This window comes from Molossus molossus, unplaced genomic scaffold (genome assembly GCF_014108415.1).
Source record: "Molossus molossus isolate mMolMol1 unplaced genomic scaffold, mMolMol1.p scaffold_m16_p_37, whole genome shotgun sequence".
NCBI classification, from domain to species: domain Eukaryota; kingdom Metazoa; phylum Chordata; class Mammalia; order Chiroptera; family Molossidae; genus Molossus; species Molossus molossus.
The window spans coordinates 685,178-706,171 of record NW_023425374.1 but is presented as its reverse complement, the minus strand read 5'-3'; the positions used below and the strand labels follow the sequence as shown (position 1 = coordinate 706,171).

At 41.9% G+C, this 20,994-nt stretch overlaps 1 protein-coding gene across 7 annotated transcripts in view; it reads left to right on the top strand.

Moving 5' to 3' along the window:
- Positions 1-20,994, top strand: part of CCSER2 (coiled-coil serine rich protein 2) — a 190,993-nt gene that overhangs the window by 77,094 nt on the left and 92,905 nt on the right. For 6 of the 7 annotated variants that reach the window (XR_004961989.1, XM_036281519.1, XM_036281522.1 and 3 more), the window contains exons 4-5: positions 318-408; positions 9,631-9,793. Coding sequence is in view for 6 of the 7 variants with exons in the window: in XM_036281519.1 (XP_036137412.1) it covers positions 318-408; positions 9,631-9,793 (254 nt within the window). In the remaining variant the exon portion in view is untranslated. The remainder of the gene's footprint in view (positions 1-317; positions 409-9,630; positions 9,794-20,994) is intronic. The other variant, XM_036281524.1, reaches the window with a different exon arrangement.

Genomic DNA, 20,994 nt, shown 5'->3' with positions numbered 1-20,994 from the left:
CGAAATCATAGGATTATGTTGAAAATGAAAATTAAATAAGTTAATGTTTGTAAAATGCTTCGAACAATATCTTTCAGTGTGTAAGTTTTTCAAAATAAAAATCTGTTGGGGAGGAAGGCTGGGGAAGGATGTTACAAATAGCTTAATCAGGTAAAGCAACTGAGTCTATTTTTTTATTTAAGAAATTTATTTCTAAAATTTATTCTTACAACACAAACATTGAGTAAATTCAGATTATCATATAGTCCTGTTTTGGAACTAATGATTGGACACATCCTTTCGCTGGATTATAGCATTTTTACTGCTTCTATTCACAGGATATTCTGAATAATCTTGACTCATGTGACCTGGAGGATGATGACCTTATGCTTGATGTGGACCTGCCTGAGGACACAGCTCTCGAACATGGTAAGTGGGGCAGTGTTGGACCTTCAGAGGCATGTAGTTGAGCTACTTGACTATAAGCGATTTGATATTTATTTTTTATAGACTTCCTAATCTTAATGGAGGAAGACTTTTTAGACTGAGAATCAATCTTTTTTTTTTTTTTAATTAAAAAGCATTTAATGGTATCCGACACCCAATTTTTATTTAAAAAAAATAAAAAAATAAAAAAAGAAACAACCCCATTTAATATGAGATGTATACCAGTACCCTATATATAAAACATCGTGCTGAGGTCTGGAAACAACCCAAGTGTCTGTCAGTAGATGAGTGGATAGAAAAGCTGTGGTACATGTACACAATGGAGTACTATGCAGCTGTAAGAAAGAAAGATCTCTTATCCTTTGAGATAACATGGAGGGACCTGGAGAGTATTATGCTAAGCGAAACAAGGCAAGCAGAGAAAGACAAATATCACTTATTTGTGGAATATAATGAATTAAACAAACTGCTGAACAAAATTAACCCAGAGACATAGAGGTGGTGGGGTACAGGTTGACAAGCCTCAGAGGAGGGGGGTTGTGGGGGAAGGGATCAACCACAGAACTTACATGCATGTACGCATGACCAATGAACATAGACAACAAAGCTGGGGATGGGGTGGGGGGGAAGGGGAGGAGAGGGTGTCAATGGGGGAAAAATGAGAAACATCTATAACAAAAACAAATTAATAAAAAAACAAACAAACAAAAAAAACCAGAGAGCATTAGCAGGCATCTTCATCTAGTTCCTGACTTGGGAATATTTTTAGTTGTTCACCATTGACCATGATGTTTGATATATAGAGGGCACTGGTAGAGAATCAATCTTAAATGACGTTAAATAGGGTCATTGCAATTTTATTTAAATGTTCGAAATAATGTAGGTAAGGTCTTAGATATAATTCTGTATGAACCAGTAATATTGTATACCTACACCGTAAAATAAGTGGTAGGTAGATTTAGCTTTTTTCCCCATATATACATACCCAATTTTTCCTCCCTTTTTCTCATTTTTATTTTAAGAAGAAATACATTTAGAGAAACAGATAGCATATGACTTGTGAAATATCAGTAAAAAAAAAATCATTAAGTTGGTAAATATTTTTAAAAGATTAACTCTGGGAAAATTGTGACCTGACCAAAGCATTCCACCCTTATAATTCCCAAGTCCAGTCTGTCTTCCTCTGTGGACCCCAGTAACTACTGGAGTGGGGCTTCAGATACCCTATATGCAAAAGGGGTCTGGGTGCGCTTGTCCCCAGTGACACAGCATTTGTCGGGTATTCTCTCTGAAGGACTGGTCAAGAACCAGAGACCAGCCTAGGAGAGCCCCTAGGACGAAGTTGGGATGGGGATCCTCTTGGGAAGAGGAATAGCTCCAGAGATCTGTGGACGCCCTGCCAGTTGGAATTTGTCTGGTCTCCTCGGCGTCCCAGGGACAGGGATGAACCGAAGAGGCGGTGACGGTAGAAGAATGCAGGTGTTTCAAGAGGGGCAGGTGTCTGGCTCAGTGCCTCACTGAGGTGCTGTGAGCCTGTTTCTGCTCACACTTGTCATATTGATCAGGCGTTTTGTGGTGGTTTGTTTTGTTTTTGTCCTGCCATGATGCTCTGTGACAGTCCATCTCAAAATCTCAGTGGTTTTCAAAATAGCCACTTACTGTTCTCATCCATGGATCTGTGGCTTAGCTGGGACAGCTTAGGCTATAGGACTGAGTTCAAGTCTACGTGTTTTTCATTTTGCGACCAGAACTACTTGGAGCAGGTTTCTCTCACGGCAGATGGAGGACAACAGGGTTAACAATATGCCCTCCTCACTAAGAACCAGCACACTGTTAACCCTACACTAGTAGGACTGGGAGGTCCACACTGTTTACCATGAGAAGCTCTGCAGTGGAAGACGTTCAGTGTATAGTTCTGTTAAAAGAGGGAGTGATGAGCTGAGAACAGTGTCCACTCCACCGCTGGGGTAGAGACTATTGCACCTTCTTGTGGTTTTGCTGTCACTTGGGATACTCCAGCCAAAGCCGAGTTCCAGTCAACTGAGAAAGAAGAATCACAGCTAACACCCAGGGAGGAAAACAGGGAAACAGCAGAACTCCCAGAATTAGAGGGGCCCCAGGAGATGATGCCGAGCGCACAGCGGAGGGCGTGCAGCACAGTGCTCTTTGGAGCTGAGGAAGGTCTCCCCACAGAACAGCCCGAGATGACAAAGAACAGCTGCTGTCGAAATCTGAGTTAGTGGCCTGGGAGATCAAGTAGGAAAAGATTGTAGAACACAGAAGGAAAACATAAAGCATTGAAAATGATAGGCTTCATGACCCAGGGTATTTAATGTGACGTTTCGAGGGCTGAGGAATGAGAGACTGAGGAATGAGGGATTGACCTCCTTGGAATAAATCACATCCTAAAGAGTGCATTTTACTTGGACAGAATTAAAACCACTTCTCTTTGGAAACCATATACCCCCTTGGTTAGCTGAGCAGGACGTAGAGAGACGGGTCGGTCTTAGAACTAACTGCCTCTTCTCTGAGCACAACAGGAAGTCGTCCACACACTGGATAAAAGTGGGACCCCAGGGGGCTTCACAGCTTTGAGGTGTTGGCTGGGGACTTGTGAAAAGTCCAAGGGAATTCCTGAGGTGTGTCTCATATATCACAGATTTTCCTAGATGCAAACAAGTATGCACTATGTTGAGCTAATGGACACTGAAGAAAGCAGATCATGAATCTAGAATATGTTGCTTTCAGAGGCACCAAAGATAAAGTCGTCTATAGGTCTGGCCCTGCCAGGATGCAGGGAGGGATAATCTTGATAGCTCTGGGGTCCTGGATGACACTATACCCTCCCCGTTTTCTTGATTGGGAGGATAGGAATGTTATGAGGACTGGTATGAGGTTTAATGAATCTTGTAATATACTTTTGACTGTTGTTTTTTGCATCCTGGTTTTTGAGGCTGTTACGCAAATTTGGGTCAAGTTTTTGGATGGGTCAATGAACCTTGATGGGTTCAGCCCACTTATTCTGCCAACATAGGTAGAATTTTTGCCAATAAGAAGACTGGCACCTTGTTGAGATCTTCAGTTTGAACACCAGTTTGCCATGACTCCATTGTGAATAGGGGCTCTTCTGTGATGTCAGAAGAGAGGCCATGACAACATTTATCTGTGATGTCAGGAGAGAGGTCATGAGAACGTGTATCTGTGATGTCAGGAGAGAGAGGTCATGAGAACGTGTATCTGTGATGTCAGGAGAGAGGTCATGATAATGTGTATCTGTGATGTCAGGAGAGAGGCCATGAGAACGTGTATCTGTGATGTCAGGAGAGAGGCCATGGGAACAATTACCTGGTGACTGCGGGTGTGCAGTGGACCGTCGCCTGCTGAGCCAGCACACATGGTAGCACGGAGAAGGAGCGGATGTTTGTTGGTCGAAAGTATCTTGGACAGATACAGGGCATAGCTGAGAACTGTGAGAGAGTTATTGGCAGAGCCACATTTCAGTGGCTTGGTGACATGGCAGGTTACGTGCAAATGGTGGGTTGCTATTGTAGTATCGGTATCAACAGAACATTTGCAAGGTCTCCCTTTAATAATTAGAGAAATCTATCTTTGAGTTTAAGGGTAAAACCAGAAATGGGGTGCTTGATTTCTTCCTCAGAACACTTTGATTTCATCATCCACTTAAGTTTTTCTATTTTATTTATTAATGCAATATAGCATATTTATTTTTTAATGCCTTGCTATTTATAGTATCTATAAATGTATTAAAAATTGTTTTTCCTCCTGTATTTAACTGAGTGTGGTGGAGGCATCTTGTTATATGTGAAGGACATTATTTTATTCTGCTTTTTTCTAATGCTCTTTCCAAGCACTGGAGGTCTGGCAGTGAGGCTGTTTACAGTGCTTCTGCCTTAAAATCTTTCCCGGAAAGTGAGGAGAACGATAGGGTCACCTCTCTTTCAGAATCTGCTCCTGAATGTTATCTGGTGATGTTAGTCCACCCTTGAAGTCTGCAGTGGGTTTATCATTACAGAACTGAATCAGAGCCCAGTCTGTGTTCATGGAAAATACTTTGTCGACAGCCTTGGAAAGGCCTTTTCTAACCTCTTTTGGTTATTTATGCAATTGAGTTCAGGACACACTACCCCAAAATATGTCACCTTGGCATATTGAATATTTTAAGCTGAAAGAATGTAAGAAGATGGCAGAAGGGGAAGTCACCCTAACCTCCTTTCCCTCTCCCCCTTTTCCCTGAAACTGCTCGTAAAACTCGTGTGTGAGAATTGCCCTATACATCCTTTTCTCTGAAGACAAACGCACACCAAGGAGAATCCTAGAAAACAGGCCCTGATGAGTACCCGTCGGCTACAATGATCTAATATCCTTAAGCAGTCATGTTCCTTTATGACTGCCCAGTCTTCATCAGACCTCGCATCAAAATGTACAGCTCTAATGGTTTCTTTGGGTCTTGATTTTCTTATGAAGGCCTCATGCTATGTATTATGTTAAATATATTTGTATGCTTTTCTCCTGTTAATCTGTCTCGTCAGTTTAATTTTTAGACCCTAAGATGGTTGAGAAAAACTTTTTCCTCCTCTACATGATCAGTCACAGCTTCCTTAGTTACCTTTAGGTTCTTCACATTGTGCTTTTTCCGTTCTGTGTTTTATACCTGGAGTTCCCGCCACTGCATGAACTTAAGGGTGCAGGTCTGGGCTCTGGGTTCTCAATCTCTGACACTGTTCTGAATCACTCTGAACATTCCTTCTAGTCCTGCTTAGACCTCCACAAGTATGTAGCCACGGATCTTAGCTCAGGTCTTGAGAAGAAAACCTTGAGGGGTTTTAACCCTCTTGGGAAGGATATTTAACTTGGAAGAGGTTTCTGGTCAGCTTCAGGGGAGGTGAACCATCCAGGGGGAGATGGGGCAGAGAGAATGCAAGGCACGCAGAATGAGGGAAGAGGAATGAACGGAGAAAGTACTTGTAGTTTGAGTTGCCGTTTGGGGTGATGTAAAACAAAAATTGTTTTAATTCTTCTGTATTTTTCTTTTACCTTGATCAAGCAGTCTCTTAAGGAAATAATTTTAGAATCTGACTTTATTTGAGGAGACCATTAGTTTGAGATTTGTTCTGGTTTTGTCCTACATGACCAGTGTAGTGATGTCCACCAGTGGTTATTGGCACCAGTTCGAAGCCAGCAGGAGTCCCCAGTTTGAGATGTGGTGCAGAAGGAAGCTGTTCAGTGCAAAGCAGCTGAGCTGTGCGCAGAGTGGCTGTGCAGACACAGGCTGGGGATCCTCAGCTGAGACACAGAAGACAGCAGCGGTAGGACAGCCCCGGGCCAGGCCCCTCGGGCCAGAAAGACAGGCAGCTCGGCTCCGCTCCTCAGGGCCTGCGCTGCTCTGGAGGCATTTTCTTGCTCCCGCTCTGCCAGGGAGACAGTCTTCAGACTCAGGTGAAAAGGGAAAGTGCACTCTAGGAGCCAGAGGGGGAGCTGGCTTATGTGGGCAGGGGTCCCAGCCCTTGGTCCTTAATGGTTTGTCCTCATGGAAATGAGGAGTCCAAATCCTCACAGTTTGATTGGTCCAAAAAGCACTGTCCTGATTGGTCTGAATAGAGATGTTCTGATTGGCTAGAGTTGCACAGCTCTGATTGAACAGGGACATCTGATTGGTTCAGATGACAGAAACAGTGCAGGCCAGAAGTTCAGCACAGACACGGGCAGTTGTGCGGGCCTGCAGGGTGCGGTTTGTGAGTAGACGGCTGCTGGGCTCGGTGTTTGAAAATTTGAGTCCAGTTAACCACCAGGAGCCCTTCTTAGTAGATATCCCCCACCCCCACCCTGGTTTCACAGTTATATCAAGAGCACTGTTGTACTGCATATTCTCTTGCTCAAGAACTTTTAATAGTCCCTCATTAAGCCTGGCATTTGGCACATTCACAGTATAATACTCAGGCTTATGAATGTCCATCACGTATCCCTTCTCACATGTGCTGCTTCCCGACCTACTCACTCTGGTTTTGAAGTTACTTGTGTTGAAAGATGTCTGATCTCACCCACCAAGTTACGGTGCCTGTTAAATTGCACAATTCATGTTATTTTTCCTAAGGCCACATTTTTGCTAAACTTTTTATTGAGGTATTGTCATATGAGATTAATAGTATTGTCCTTGACTACTTTCCAGTTGTTACTGTATTTTCTTCTGGAAATTTATTTATATTTTGGAATACTAACTGTGTTTAGGAATAACAAGGTTCGTGATTTTTTTATTTTACTTGAGCCTTTCTTCTTTCAAGCCAAATTTTAGCTGAAAGCTTTCCTGATTGGATTATAAAACCTCCCCCAAAGCACATATTTTTCAGGCTTTGTGATGTGTGATTTGTTCTCAGTACTTCATCACCAGGTGTCAGTCACAGATGGAAACACTGCCTGTGTTTTAGGACAGGCTACCAGAGAAGTAATCTAGGTGACATTTGATGTCATATTCTGTTCCGTCATCAAACCAGAGGAAGTGGGCATGAGGGGTGTTAGACGTAGTGTCCCCACGTGCACACTCTTCAGGCAGCTGTACCAGATCCTCCTCTGCTCTTCAGAGCGCAGGATCCTTGTATTACCCCTGTTTCCTACTCATGATATAATGATAACGAAGAACACCCAGCAGTGAGCATTCTTTCACATTTGGAGCTGGGAGCCTTCAGAAGGCCTAATCCTCTAGCCCTGAACTCATAGTTAGGCCGGGTCTGCTGTGTGCAGGTAGTTTTGATCAGCATATTGGGTTAAAACGTTTTCAAACTAGGATGCCTTTAGGTTTGCCCCATAATGTCCTGTGGTATCACATGTTCAGAGGGGTTTGTTTTCTTTCTTAGTCTTGTTTGTCCTATTTGTTCATTGGCTCTGGAAACTGATTTTGATTTATCTCCATTTTGTAATTTGATTTGCTATCATTTTCTTTCAAGGTTATTTTTTTAATTCTGTTTGAGAACTCTTAACCTCTTCTAAGAAACCACCACTGAGGTTATTTCACATTATCTTCTTAGTAACATTTTGAAGTGAGTAAACACGTGATTGACGGGTGCCGCAGACAGAAGTGTGAGCAGGACCTTCCTGCGGTCTTGCCACAGTCTCTCTGAGAAGTAAGCCCCGCCTCAATCTACCAGTCCTTTTGTGGTCATGACAACTGTTTGTTTCTAGTACTTTTTGCCATCATGTCCATGTTTGTGTTCATATTTCAATTAAGGTGCATTGATTTGAAGGCAGTGTGTAGTACCAGCAGTCTCTAGCAGACAGGAAGGCAGCACATCAGTGACTGCCTTGTGACTTCCTGCAGTATCCACCTGTCTCCTGGCCTGTGTGCCGCTTGTCACTCTGTGTGCCTGTGTCGGTGTGCTAAGTACACGTCAGGTTCTTACTCTTAACAGAATTTCTTGTGTAGGGAGTAACTGAATTTTACCTGCCTGAATTAAGACAAATGAATTCGGAACATTTAAAAGTAGATATAGATCATCCCTCAGCTGTATACAGTTGCTTAAAGTAACAGTTTAATGTCGTGTAGGAATGCTTAAGGAACTTAACCAAGTCTGAGTATTATACAGATATGAGCTAAACACAGTTTTAAGCCTTCTAGGGTTATTTTTAATATAGTTTTCTTTTGCAATTTCATTTTCTACTAATGATTTTTATTTATTTATTTATTTTGCATAATGAGCACCATGCTTTTATTTATCTTAACAGCCTAGTTTTCTAGAATTGAACTTAAAAAAATAGATTTTAATTTATCTCAATAAGCTGACAAGAAATTGTTTGAAATAATTTAAAATGTAAGCTGCCTTTAACATTTTTATCATTAAAAAAGTATTTTTTAAAAACTATAAAACATAGTTTCCCCTCCAAAATTGATTCCTCTAATGAATTTAAATATAATTTCATTGTCTTTTAAAGCCTTATTTAAATTGTTATGCATTTAGAAGAAATATGTTACAGTGAGAATTGAACATCTATACATCAGTTTTTCTGGAGTGGGAAAGTTTGTTTTTTATCTTGTGTACTGTAATGAAACATTTGGTATTTCAAATTTAAGTTTTAAGTTTAGTGAAAACAGTCATTTTACATACTGTAATGAGGTTTGTTTTGTTTTTAAATTGGGGATTACATTGATTTTTAAAGTTGTTTTGTTTTTATCACAAGGAGTTCTGAACATGCAGGATTTGAACTTTCTCATGTAGTAATTCTCAGACTAGAGACCCTTTCCTGTTCCTGGCTTGGCCCAGCGCGGAGTTGTATTTTTAGTAACAGTCCTAACCCAGCCGCTATGCGAGCCGAGGGAAGATGGAGTCACAGGGTGAGCTGGGCTTGCTTCCCACAGGGAGGGCTGGGGCCTGAGCAGGAAGGAGCCTGCTTGTCAGCGCCCCGGGCAGCTATGTTCGAGTAGGAAGCAGCGACACAGCGTCTCCCTTGTACAAAGTAACCTCATAGTGAGTGCTCAGATATGTGAGGAAAGTGTTCGGGTAAGTGAAGCAGAAGCTTAGGGTGTTTCAAAGAGATTCTCTTCATGTTTCTGTGGCATTTGAATTTCAGGGAGTGTACTGTTTGTTGATCAAAAGTACTGGCTTTGTTTTCAGTGCATTATAGACTGTTGACAGGCTCCGCTGCAGGCAGAGTGGCCGCCTTTCTAACGCTGAGCTTAATTTAAACAGTGGTTCGTTTGTGATGAAAAGTTAACTTGTGCTTTTTGAAATCAGGGAATATTAATTGTGACATTCATGTTTAGGAATGAATTCTCTACCAGACTTAAAAATTGTCTACTTTTTCTTGCATTTTCATTCTGAAATCAGAACCAACTAGTGAGAATGATGAGAACCACTTAAAACTGATTACTGGTGTTTAAAATGTATAATGTTGATTTCAAATCTATAATTTGCTTGTTTTAAAACAGTGGGGCCATTACTTATTACTTTAAGTGACTGTGATGTGGAAGTTTTATAATTTACTTCAGTTTGAATGATATAAACTTCAGTTTTTACCAAAAGAACTGGTTACTTTTCTTCTGAAAATCTTGATTTTGTGATTAGCTAACATAAATGATTGGTATTTTTTAGAATATTACTTTTATATTTTCAGCTGCATTTAATGATCAAGCTCTAAGTACTTAACTTTTATAGAGTATGTACATGTTTATAGTGTTTTGCTTTTGAATCTGCCTAGTGGAGTGTGACAATATGAATCGCTTTGATCGATCAGACAGAAATGTTCGGCAGTCTCCGGAAGGGTTTTGGAAAAGGCCACCCCAGAGGTGGAGTGGACAGGAACATTACCACCTCAGCCATCCTGACCGCTATCATCACCATGGGAAAAGTGACTTGAGCAGGTGAGTCTAGTTTTCTATCTTTTGATTAAGTTTGAGTCATCATTTCCCCTTTATCTCTCTACCTCCTTCCCCCCGAAAATCTTTTTTATTTTTTTTGGCCTGGTTTTTAGAAAAACCAAAAAAAAATTAGAATAATATATCTAATTTTTCTCCTTTTGGCCCAAATCTTTTTCATTAACTTTATCATGAATATAAATATTTTGTTTATGTGTGCTATTTGGACTTTAAGTTTTGGTGTGGTTTTCTAGTTCTCATTTGGGAATGATTAAATGTTGACTTTGTTAAAGTTTATTATTTTTTAAATACTAATGTAAAATTAGTGCCAAGTGATTTGTCTTCTTTTGTGTATATAAATTAAAATTTAAAAATTTCTCAGGCACTGTTAGAAACAGAAGGCACTATGCACTGCTAGAACCCTTCTCTCTTTGAGCCAGCCCCTCACCTCGGGTGGGCGTGGCTCTGCAGTCGGTGCCTGGAGCAGCCCGCGCCCGCACTGTGCTGCCAGGGCTCTGTGAGCACAGGTGCCTGCTCGCCCTCCCACTCGGTTCACCTGGTGCCGCGCGTCAGCCACAGCACCTTTCTCACAGCCCCAGGACCCGGTCTGCTCAGCACCTGTTAGATATTTTCCCTCTTCCTCTCTTACCTTGTTCTGCTGGGCTGGAGGTCATTTTGGAGCTAATATGCAATACAAACAATACAATTGGGATAAAGAAACAGTGGGAGGGAAACACATGGCCTCATGTAGTTCTTGAAGTAGAAGAAAAGCCTCCAAGATTCCTTGCAGCAAAAGCGAAGAACAAAACTCGGTCTGTTTACAAGGGTTCCAGTGTACGTAAGATGAAGGGCATGTTTCTCTTGAATTAATTGCTTTCATGAGACAGAAACATGAAAAGATGGTTTTGTATGCATTCTTTTTTTTATCCTCACCCAAGGACATTCTTCCATTTCTTGTTCAGATGGAGTGGGAGAGAGAGAGAGAGAGAGGGAGAGGGGGGGGGGAAGAGAGAGAGAGAGAGAGAAACATCAACGCGAAAGGGACACATCGAGTGGCTGCCACCCACACAACCTACCAGGGCCAGGGACACACTGCAACCGAGGTACGCGCCCTCAGCGGGAACCGAACCCGGGTCTCTCCAGACCGCAGGCCGACACTCTAAGTGCTGAACCAAACCAGCCAGGGCTGTGTGCGTTCTTATAAGGAAGATGCCTTGTGAGACAGTGGACAGGTCTCAGACAGCTTCCCAATGTGGAAATAATGGCAAATTCCTTAAATCCATTTCTTCCTTATACTCTTCAATGTAAGCTATAGAGAACTCTGGTTGCATAGTGGTCATGAAATGATGTTCTCCAACTAAAGCCTTTCTGTTGGTCTAATTTGATGCAAAGATAAAATTGAGAAGATCTGAAAAAATGCGTGCAGTACAAACACTTCATTCTGACCTGTTTCTCACAACTGGGCTCTTGATAAGCAGTGGACGTCAGAGTTGGTATCGGCAGGCAGACCCTTAGTCTTCATTGCTAATGATGAAGGTTTGGCTTCCCTCATCTTTGATTTTTTTTAAATAAGAAAATAATTTAAGGCCAATGTGAAAATTTAGAAGTCTATCTAAAACAAGAACCATTGCTTGTGCTTTAGATAAGATTTATTCATCCATTTCACAGATAGTCATTGCCCCAGTGTAACACGTTGAGCTGGGTGCTCAGTTCCTGGGCTGGGGTGAGTGGGTGCCGCGCGAGGCCGAGAGCTGTGGGTCGCTGACAGCTTCCCGCAGCCTTGCTCCGAGGGTAACGCAAGCTGTGCGGGGTGCAGGGTGCGGGCTCGGGTGGACTCCCTGCCCTCCAGGTTAGGTGGGCGGTTCCTGCGCCCTTCCGCCCCACACAGAGGAGCAGGCACTTGGTGCTGACAGGATCCCGTCTGCGGGACAGAAGGGTGAAGCTCAGCGCAGAGCTCGCGGGCGCCGGAGGGCACTTGCCCAAGTGGCGGCCGCAGGCGCCTCTGCCTGGGTGGTGCTGGCGGAGCAGGTTGCTGCTGGGCGGATGCGCTCGGCTGTCGAGGCTGCAGCGCGTGCTTAGGTGGAAGGATGCGTGTTCGGTGGGAGAATGGCGTGTGCAGAGCCATTTATGAAATGATGTGGCATTTTCAGAGAACTGTACGTTTAGAGCTGGATTGCTAGGTCATTTGGAGGAATGAATAGCTGTGATTTCTAACTCTAGAGAGAAAAATTATCTATTGATTTTAAGATAAAGAGTGACAAATTTCAGCTTAAAGTGAGAGGCTATTAATCAGACCATTCAGAATGGAAGGAATTACCCAGAGTTAGTTATCTCTGACCCCGGGACTGATGGAGCCTGAGGCTGATGAGTTTATCTGTCAGAAAAGTTAAGCAACATTTTCCCAAAACTATATTCCTGGTGTTAGGTATAGATAAGAGAAATTCTCTGATCAAATGAGTGTAGGAATGAACAAATTAAAGTTAAATGAGGTGTTTTGTTTTTTTTTAATCCTCACCTGAGGATATTTTTCCATTTATCTTCAGATAGAGCTGGAGGGAGGGAGGGTGGGAGAGAGAGAGAAACATTTGTGTGAGAGGGACACATCGATTGGTTGCCACTCACATGACCCCAACCAAGGCCAGGGACGAACCACAACCAAGGTACATGCCCTTGGCCGGAATTGAACCCGGGACACCCTGGTTTGAAGGCCGATGCTCTAACCACTGAACCAAACTAGCCAGGGCTTAAATGAGTTTTTAATAGTAGATGTCACAGTACAGCAGTGTAGATTACAATTCTGCAAAAGGTGGTAAAAGATAGAATGTAGCCGTTTTCCAAAACATGTGACCACAGATCCTTCTGAACAGTGTGCTCTGAAGCACTCGTGGTTTGTGGATTCCACAGTGGTGGTTCTCAGTGAGGAGAGAGATGCACGACATTCTTGTGGGTTTCTGATCTGGTGCATTTAGTCCCGAATTTACCAACAAATGGGATGAGGTCTACCATTTTGTCATGGATAGTTATAGGTAGGATACCAGTTTATTGACCCCCTCAGGCTTTGGGGTGGCCATATGGAGTTTGGGACATCTAGATCTCCTAGAACTAGTTATGGGTATGGGTGATTGGTAGAGAGAGACTTCATCTAAGATAAGCCTTAGTCCAGCATACCTTAAAACTATCATTTTCTCGCCCAGCCAGTGTGGCTCAGAGTTGAGCGTCGACCTATGCACCAAGAGGTTGCTGGTTAAATTCCCGGTTAGGGCACATGCCCAGGCTGTGGGCCAAATCCCCAGTGGGGGGTGTGCAGGAGGCGGCCAATCAATGTTCTCTCTCATCAATATTTCCATCTCTCTCCCTTCCTCTCTCAAAAAAAAAAAAAAAAAATCAATAAAGAAAAAGAATTTTTTTTAAACACAAAACTATCATTTGCTCTCTATGCCTTGATGGGAAAAGGTTTGGATGTACCAACCCCAGAGCCTTATTATTATAATATGTATAAAAGTCCCTCTTTCCATTCTGTGACTTCTTCAGTGTTGGTTTCCTTTCTGCCCGTCCTTCGTTCCTGACATTGTCATAGTTATAGGTTATGTCTTATCCATAACTCAGGACTCACTATCTACTTCTTCTGTATAGATTCTCAGCTGATGATGGGGTTACTTTCTGCTAAACTTACCATAAGTTGAAAATATCATAAATCGAAAATGCATTTAATACACCTAACCTACCAAACATGATAGGTTACCCTAGCCTACTTTGAACATGCTCAGAACACTTACATGAGCCTCCAGTTGGGCACAATCTTCTAACACAATGGACACACTGTAGAGTATTGGTTGTTTATCCTCAAGATTGTGTGGCTGACAGGAGATAGGGCTGTTACGGCTGCCCAGCATTGTGAGAGAGGGTCACACCACATATTGGTAGTCCAGGAAAAGATCACAATTCAGAATTCAGAGTACTGTTTCTACTGCACGAGGATCACTTTCGCACCATCATAACATTGAAAGAATTGTAAGTAGAACCATCGTAAGTCAGGGACCAGCTGTATTTTTATCCTAATACTGTGCTCTTTTTACTTGACCCAATTTTTCACTCCTCTTTTCTCCCCAGACCTTCCTTGCCCCATTCCACCTTCTGTTATGCTATGTAGACTCTCTCTCTCACATCCTAACACACCCATGCGTTGACTTTTTCTACATTTCCTGATTGTAACTGAAACCTAACTCTTTCCTGAATGTACAGATTCCCCCGCAGCATTGTCAAAATGAAGGATTCTTAGTTTTTAGTCATTCTAGTGGGGGCTTCTCTTTACTCCTCAGTCGCTGGGTCTAAGTGAATGGTTATACATTCTCTTTCCTTTGAGACTTCGCTCCTCCTACTGGTCCCTAAGCCTAGTCACAGAGGTCTTGGCCCTCAGCTCGCTTTCCCTCCTCATTGTTAGTCCTGAGTGCTTCTCGTGTGATGTACATGGTCCATATCACCCTGTGACTCTTTAGTTCCTTAGGTTTTTCTTTATACAAGATCATGTCATCTGAGAATGGAGATCGTTTTACTCTTTTCTTTCCAATCTGGATACTTTTCTTTATTCTCTCCTCCGTGATCGCTGTGGCGAGAGCCCCCCCGCACAGGGTTGAGGAGGAAAGGTGAGAGCAGCCGCCTGCGTCTTGTGCCTGGAGTAGGAGCCGTGTGCTGTCTCCACTGTTAATGTGGTGTCAGTGTGGGTTTTCATAGTCACTCTGTCAAGTTGAGGGAGTTCTCTTCTGTTCACGTGCTCTAATGAGCATCTTTATCATGAGAGACTGTTAGATTTGCCAGGTGCATTTTGTGTCTATTGAGATAATAATTTTTTTCCCCTTTCATTCTCTTAATTTTGTGTATGACATTGACTGGTACCAACCTTGCATTTCTCAGGTAAATCCTACTTGGTCATGGTATACAATTCTTTGATATGTTGCTAGATTCAATTTGTTAGTATTTTGTTGAGGATTTTTCTGTAGACATAATAAATATTGGTCCTTAGTTTTCATGAGATGCTTTTCTGTGGTTTTGGTATTATTATCACATAGATTGAATTGGTAAACATTCCTTTTATTTCTATTTTTGGAAGAATTTTTGTTAATTATTCATTGAATGTTTATAGAATTCACCAGTGAAGGTGTTTGAGCCTGGGTGTTTCTTTGTAGCAAGTTTCTTTTTCATTACTAATTTAATCTCTATAGATGTTCTGTAGATGTCAGTTTCTAGTGTTGTTCAAGTCTTCTGTTTCCTTGCTGACCTCCTTCCCAGTTGTCCTATCATCAGTGAGAAGGAAGTACTGCAGTCTCCAACTCCAGTGTATCCTGTAGGGAAGGTCTGATAGTAACACACTCTTTCAGATTTTTGTTTATATAGGAATGTTTTAATTTCTCTTTAGTTTTGAATGTTGACTTCTTGGTTGACAGTCTTTTAAAACATACTGACTCCTGTGCTTTCTGATGAAAACCAGCTGTTAACCTTACTGAGTGTGTCCTGTGCATTAGAGGTCACTTTTATTACTTTTTATTACACTTTTATTCAGAGTTCTCACTTTTTCTTTGGCTTTTGACTTTTAACTGTGATGTGTCTCTCTTGTAGTTTATCATATTTTGGAGTTTGTTAAGCTAATAATTAGACAGCGATTTCTTTCAGTGCCTTGAACCAGTAACTATTCTAGCCTTTGCCAAGCGGCTCTGTGTGTGTATGTTCAGGGATGCCTTCAACAACCTGGTAAGCAGTTCGTAGTTCTGCCTCAGCTTCCTTTCCTGCTCGCTCAGAGGCGCAGGGCTGGCCGAGTGAGAGACGAAGGCCTTGTGTCCTTGGCACGCATGTCCCTGTTCATGTGTGACGGCCTCTCTCTGTCCAGGGACGTATCGGAGCATTTCAGAACCTCCTGGTACATCTCCGTCCTCGGGTTTTCCTGAGAAGTTTTTCGGTCATCTCGTTTTTCCCACTTCGTATTACTGTCTCACACAGCTGGGATTTTAAATAATTGATACTGATCCCCCCCACAACAAATATACTAGAGTTAAGGCTGTTTCCACAGAATGAGTTTTGAATCAGGTCAAATAAAACAACTACTGAGAATGGGCCTTTTCTAAGGAGGTGGCATTTAAGGTCAAATAGTAACAGTTCTCTGGAAACGATGCTTTTGGGAAAGTTCAAACACAGTTTACCTCCTAGCCCACCCCCTAGTGATTACTGAATTTCACAGCTACCGTGCTTGTAAGACTCTTGTTTTTCAAGCTACCACAGAGCTAGGGAGATAGGTATAGTAATGAGTACATTAAAATGCCACAGAACTTGGTCTCATCATTCAGCTTTTTTTAAGTAAGTGCTTCTCGGTTGCTGCAAGCATTTGGTTGATTTCCAGAGATCTGAAAAAGTTGATTTTGACTAATTTGCCAGTGTTTTTAGTGCTTTTATGAAGGAGTGAATTTTTGGAGATAATAATTATGTGTTCTTTTACTTCCGTCATTTTTTTTCTGTTTTAATTAATTTTCTTAGAGCACTTTTAGGTTTACAAAAATACGAGCAAAGAGTTTAGAGTTCTCATATACTCCCTCACTTTCTTTTATACACAGTTTCTCCTATTATTAACATCTTGCAGTAGTTGTTACAACTGATGAGTCAGTATTGGTATCATTCACTGAATTCATAGTTTGCTCACTAGGGCTCACTCTGTGTGTGAGCATTCTGCACATTCTGACACGTGGGTGGTGGCATGCATCTGCCATTCCTGCATCACACAGGATAAGTCCACTGCCCTTGAGAGCCTGCGTCCTCCAGCAGTTCGCCCTTCCCCTCCCCGACCCGCTGCTCTTGGCAAACGCTCATCTTTTCACTGTCTCTGTAGTTCAGGATGCATGTAGTTGGAAGGAAATAGTAGAGCAGGTGAAGCCAAGAAGCAAATCATCAATTTGGAATATAAGGAAGCAAAAAACATCCAATCAGAACAAAGAATACCCCCAAATGAGAACAGTGTAAGGAGCCTCTGGGACAACTTCAAGCGTAGCAACATTCCCATCATGGGGGTGCCAGAAGGAGAAGAGAGAGCAAGAAATTGAAAACCTGTTTGAAAAAATAAAGTCAGAAAACTTCCCTAACTTGGTGAAGGAAACATTCCCACACCAAGACACATCACCAAATGCAAAAGGTTAAAGACAAAGAGAGGCCCTGGCCAGTTTGGCTCAGCAGTTAGAGTGTCAGCCCATGGATCAGAGAATCCTGGGTTCAGTTCCCGCTAGGGCAGTGGTTCTCAACCTTGCTAATGCTGCGACCCTTTAATACAGTTTCTCATGTTGTATGTGGGCGTATCTGCCTGTGGGTGGACCCGCCTGGAGCCGATAGAGGAGCGGTGTCTCGGTTCCTATGACCATTGGAAATATGTGTTTTCCAATGGTCTTAGGTGAACCCTGTGAAAGGGTCGCTCGACCCCTAAAGGAGTCGTGACCCACAGGTTGAGAACCTCTGTGCTAGGGGCACGTACCTCGGTTGAAGTTTGTCCCCAGCCCCAGTTGGGGTCGTGTGGGTGGCAACCAGTCGATGTGTCTCTCTCACATTGATGTTTCTCTCTCTCTCTTTTTCCCCACTCTATCCAAAGACAAATGCAAAATAAAATAAAATAAAAATAAAGACAGAGAGAATCTTAAAAGCGGCAAGGGAAAAGCACTTAGTTATACTACAAAGGAGCTCCCATAAGACTGTCAGATGATTTCTCAAAAGAAACTTGGCAGTCCAGAAAGGAGTGGCAAGAGATATTCAAGGTGATGAAAAGCAACAACCTACAACCAAGAATATTCTGCAAAGCTATCATTTAGAATCGATGGACATATAAGAATTTCCCAGACAAGAAAAAGCTAAAGGAGTTCATCACCTCCAAACCAGTATTATATGAAATGTTGACAGGTCTTCAACAGAAGAAAAGCAAAAATATGAACAATGAAATGGCAATAAATACATATCTATCAACAAGTGAATCTACAAACAAAATGAGCAAGCAGAAGAGAAACAGACTCATAGATAACAAAGAACTTTTTTTGGCTGCCAGATGGGAGGAGGTGGGGGAAATGGGGGAAAAGGGTTAAGGAATTAAGAAGTACAAATTGATTGTTAGACTGATGAACCTCAAAGGAAAGGAGGGAGGGAGGGGGGATGGGAAGAGATAAACCAAAGAACTTATATGCGTATATGCATAACCAGTGGACACAGATAGTAGTGTGGGGAAGGCAGAAGGGGGGGGGGGGCAGGAGCACGGTGGAGGGGGTCAATGGGAGAAAAAAGGGGGTTTCTCTGTAATACATTCAAGAATAAAAATACATTATTTTTTAAAAATAAAAATGAAAACAGGGCTATATCTTATTTATTTTAATACTACCTGCACAGATGATCTGAGTTCAAATGTTAACTCTGTCACTTCCTACCTACCTGACTGGGGCAAGTTAGTTATCTATGCTTCATTTTCCTGATCTGTAAAATGAGGATAATACTAGCACTCACTTCATAAGATTGGTTAAGGATTAAATGGAATAACATGTTAAGGTGCTTAGAACAATGCCTGGTATATAGTATATGTTAAATAAAAACCAAATATTATTGTATTATTATTATCAATAATTTCCAACTTCTTTATATTGAAATTTTTTCTAGCATAAATGTCAAAGGAATACTATAATGTCATATACCCTTCAGCTCTATATCCAAGTGGTAAATGTTGAAACGTTCTCTCTCTATCTGTGTATCTGTTGCTCAGCCATCCGACAGTAAGTTGTAAATAACATCTCATTGGAGGACATTTGAAATCTGATTTTTTTTAAAAATTAGTGTAGCCCTGGCTGGTTTGGCTCAGTGGTAGAGCATCGGCTCGTAGACCAATGAGTCCCGGGTTCGATTCCAATCAAGGGCATGTACCTCGGTTGCAGTTCGTCCCCAGTCCTAGGATTAAGCAGGAGGCAACCAGTTGATGTGTGTCTCTCACATCGATGTTTCTTTCTCTCTACCTGAAGATAAATACAAAAATAAATAAATAAATAAATAAATAAAAACCTATTTTTTTAAAAAATGAGTGTAATTGAGAAAGCAAGAAGCAGAAGACAAAGATAGCAAATATATAGCATGTTATTTTCAGAAAGGAAAATGGCACTACTGAAACGGGGGGAAAGCCGGACAGAAAGGTTTTGACATTTTCCATTCTGAGACTATGATGCTTACACATGAGACCTGAACCTTTGAATTAGAATGGTAGGTAAAACCACTTTCCAAGAGCACAAGCACAAACCTAGGGATGAAGACGTGAAGAAGGTGGAACAAACAGCCTAAGACAGAAGAGGGCTACCAGATACAACACCTTGCAGGGAGGGGATAGGCACAGCCCTGGCCGGTGGCTCAGATGATTGGAGCATCGTCCCACACACCAGAATGGTGTGGGTTCAGTCCTGGTTAAGGCACATAACCTAGGTTGTAGGCTTGATCCCTGGTTGGGGCATGCACAGGAGGCAGCCAATCAATGTTTCTCTTTTTCTGTCTTGGTCTCCCTCTCCCTTCCTTTCTCTCTAAAGAATCAATACACATATCATTAGTGAGGATAAAAGAAAAGATGACAGGCACAAATTTATACAAATTTTAACAATCATGGATTTCTAGTAGAGAAATGACATAGTGAAAGCAACAGGACACTGCAAGCTGCTTTGGAGAATATACTGGGAAGTCCGCAGCCTTAGCAAAGGCCTCAATGTGCCTTTGTGGCCTGTGGTCCATCACAGGCAGGTCGGCTAGTAGGTATGAAGAACTTAACCAATAAAGGCAGACAGGGTTCAGTGTTTATAGGTGCATGAGAAAGGAGTGCCCACAACCACCAGCATCAGTTAACATTGTTTTATAAGTACAGCCAGTAAAATCAACAAGAATAACTACAGAAATAAATCGTTAAGATATCAGCCTTTTTTTTTAACCATTAAACTTGAATCATAGACACAGCAGCATCTGATAGTCAACCCACATCTAATAATCAAATTGCTGCACAATTACTTACTGTAGGAATCTCCCCAAATCATGTGACTGTGCTCATACTTCTCCACAAGCTTCTTGACTACCAACATGTGTGATTTTGTGTTTAAGGTTCGTGACTCATAGGTTAGATTGGCAAGAGGAGGGTGTGTGTGTGAGAGAGAGAGAGAGGGAGAGTCAGAGATTTTTTCTTCTTCATTTATTTTCTAATTTGAGTCACAATTTGACTTCACACAACCTTTGGGGTTTCTTTTCTCATCATTAATAACAGTTGTATATTAAAAGTTAAGTGTGTGTGTATTTTTATGTTCATGGTTATATTTTTTTAAAGTCTTGATTCAACACAATGTCAGTCAAAATCCCAGCAAGTTATCTTGTGGACATCAACTTTAGTGATTCTAAAGTTCGTATGAACAGGCAGAGGACCCAGGACACCCAGCACAATGTTGAAGAGCAGTCGGGATGCAGACTGGCTCTGACGTCCAGGCTGTGGGCAGCGTCAGTGATGCAGACAGACAGCAGTGCACCAGGACAGAGTCCAGAAATACCCCACACACAGCCAGCTGACCCTTGCCAAAGAGCAAAGACAATTCAAAGGAGAGAGGGCAGTTTTTTCAACATATGGTACTAGAATAACTGGACATCCACATCCATATACCTTTCACAGAGATTGACTAAGATCAAAGACCTAAACATAAAATGCAAAACTACAGGATACCAAGGGAGAAAATCCAAGTGACCTTGGGTTTGGCAGTGAATTTTTAGATACAATACAAAAAGTACAATTGAAGAAAGAAAAAATTGACAAGTTGGACTGCATAAAATTTTAAAAGTCTGCTCTGTGAAAAACAACGTTAAGAGAATGAAAGGAAGGCACAGACTGGAAGAAAATATTTGTAAAATATGTATCTGATAAAGGACTGGTATCTGAAATATTCAAAGAGCTCTTAAAATTGAACAAGAAGACAAACAATCTAATTTAAAAAGGAGCCAAAGGCCCTGGCTGCTGCTGCTCCATGGGCAGAGCATCAGCCTGCGCACCAAAGGGCCAAGGGTTCGATTCCCAGCCCTGCTGGCACCTGCAGGAGGCAACCAGCCGATGTGTCTCACATCAATGTCTCTGTCTCTCTCCCTGCCCCACTTCCACTTTCTCTAAAAAGTAATGGGAAAAAATATATCCTCAGGTG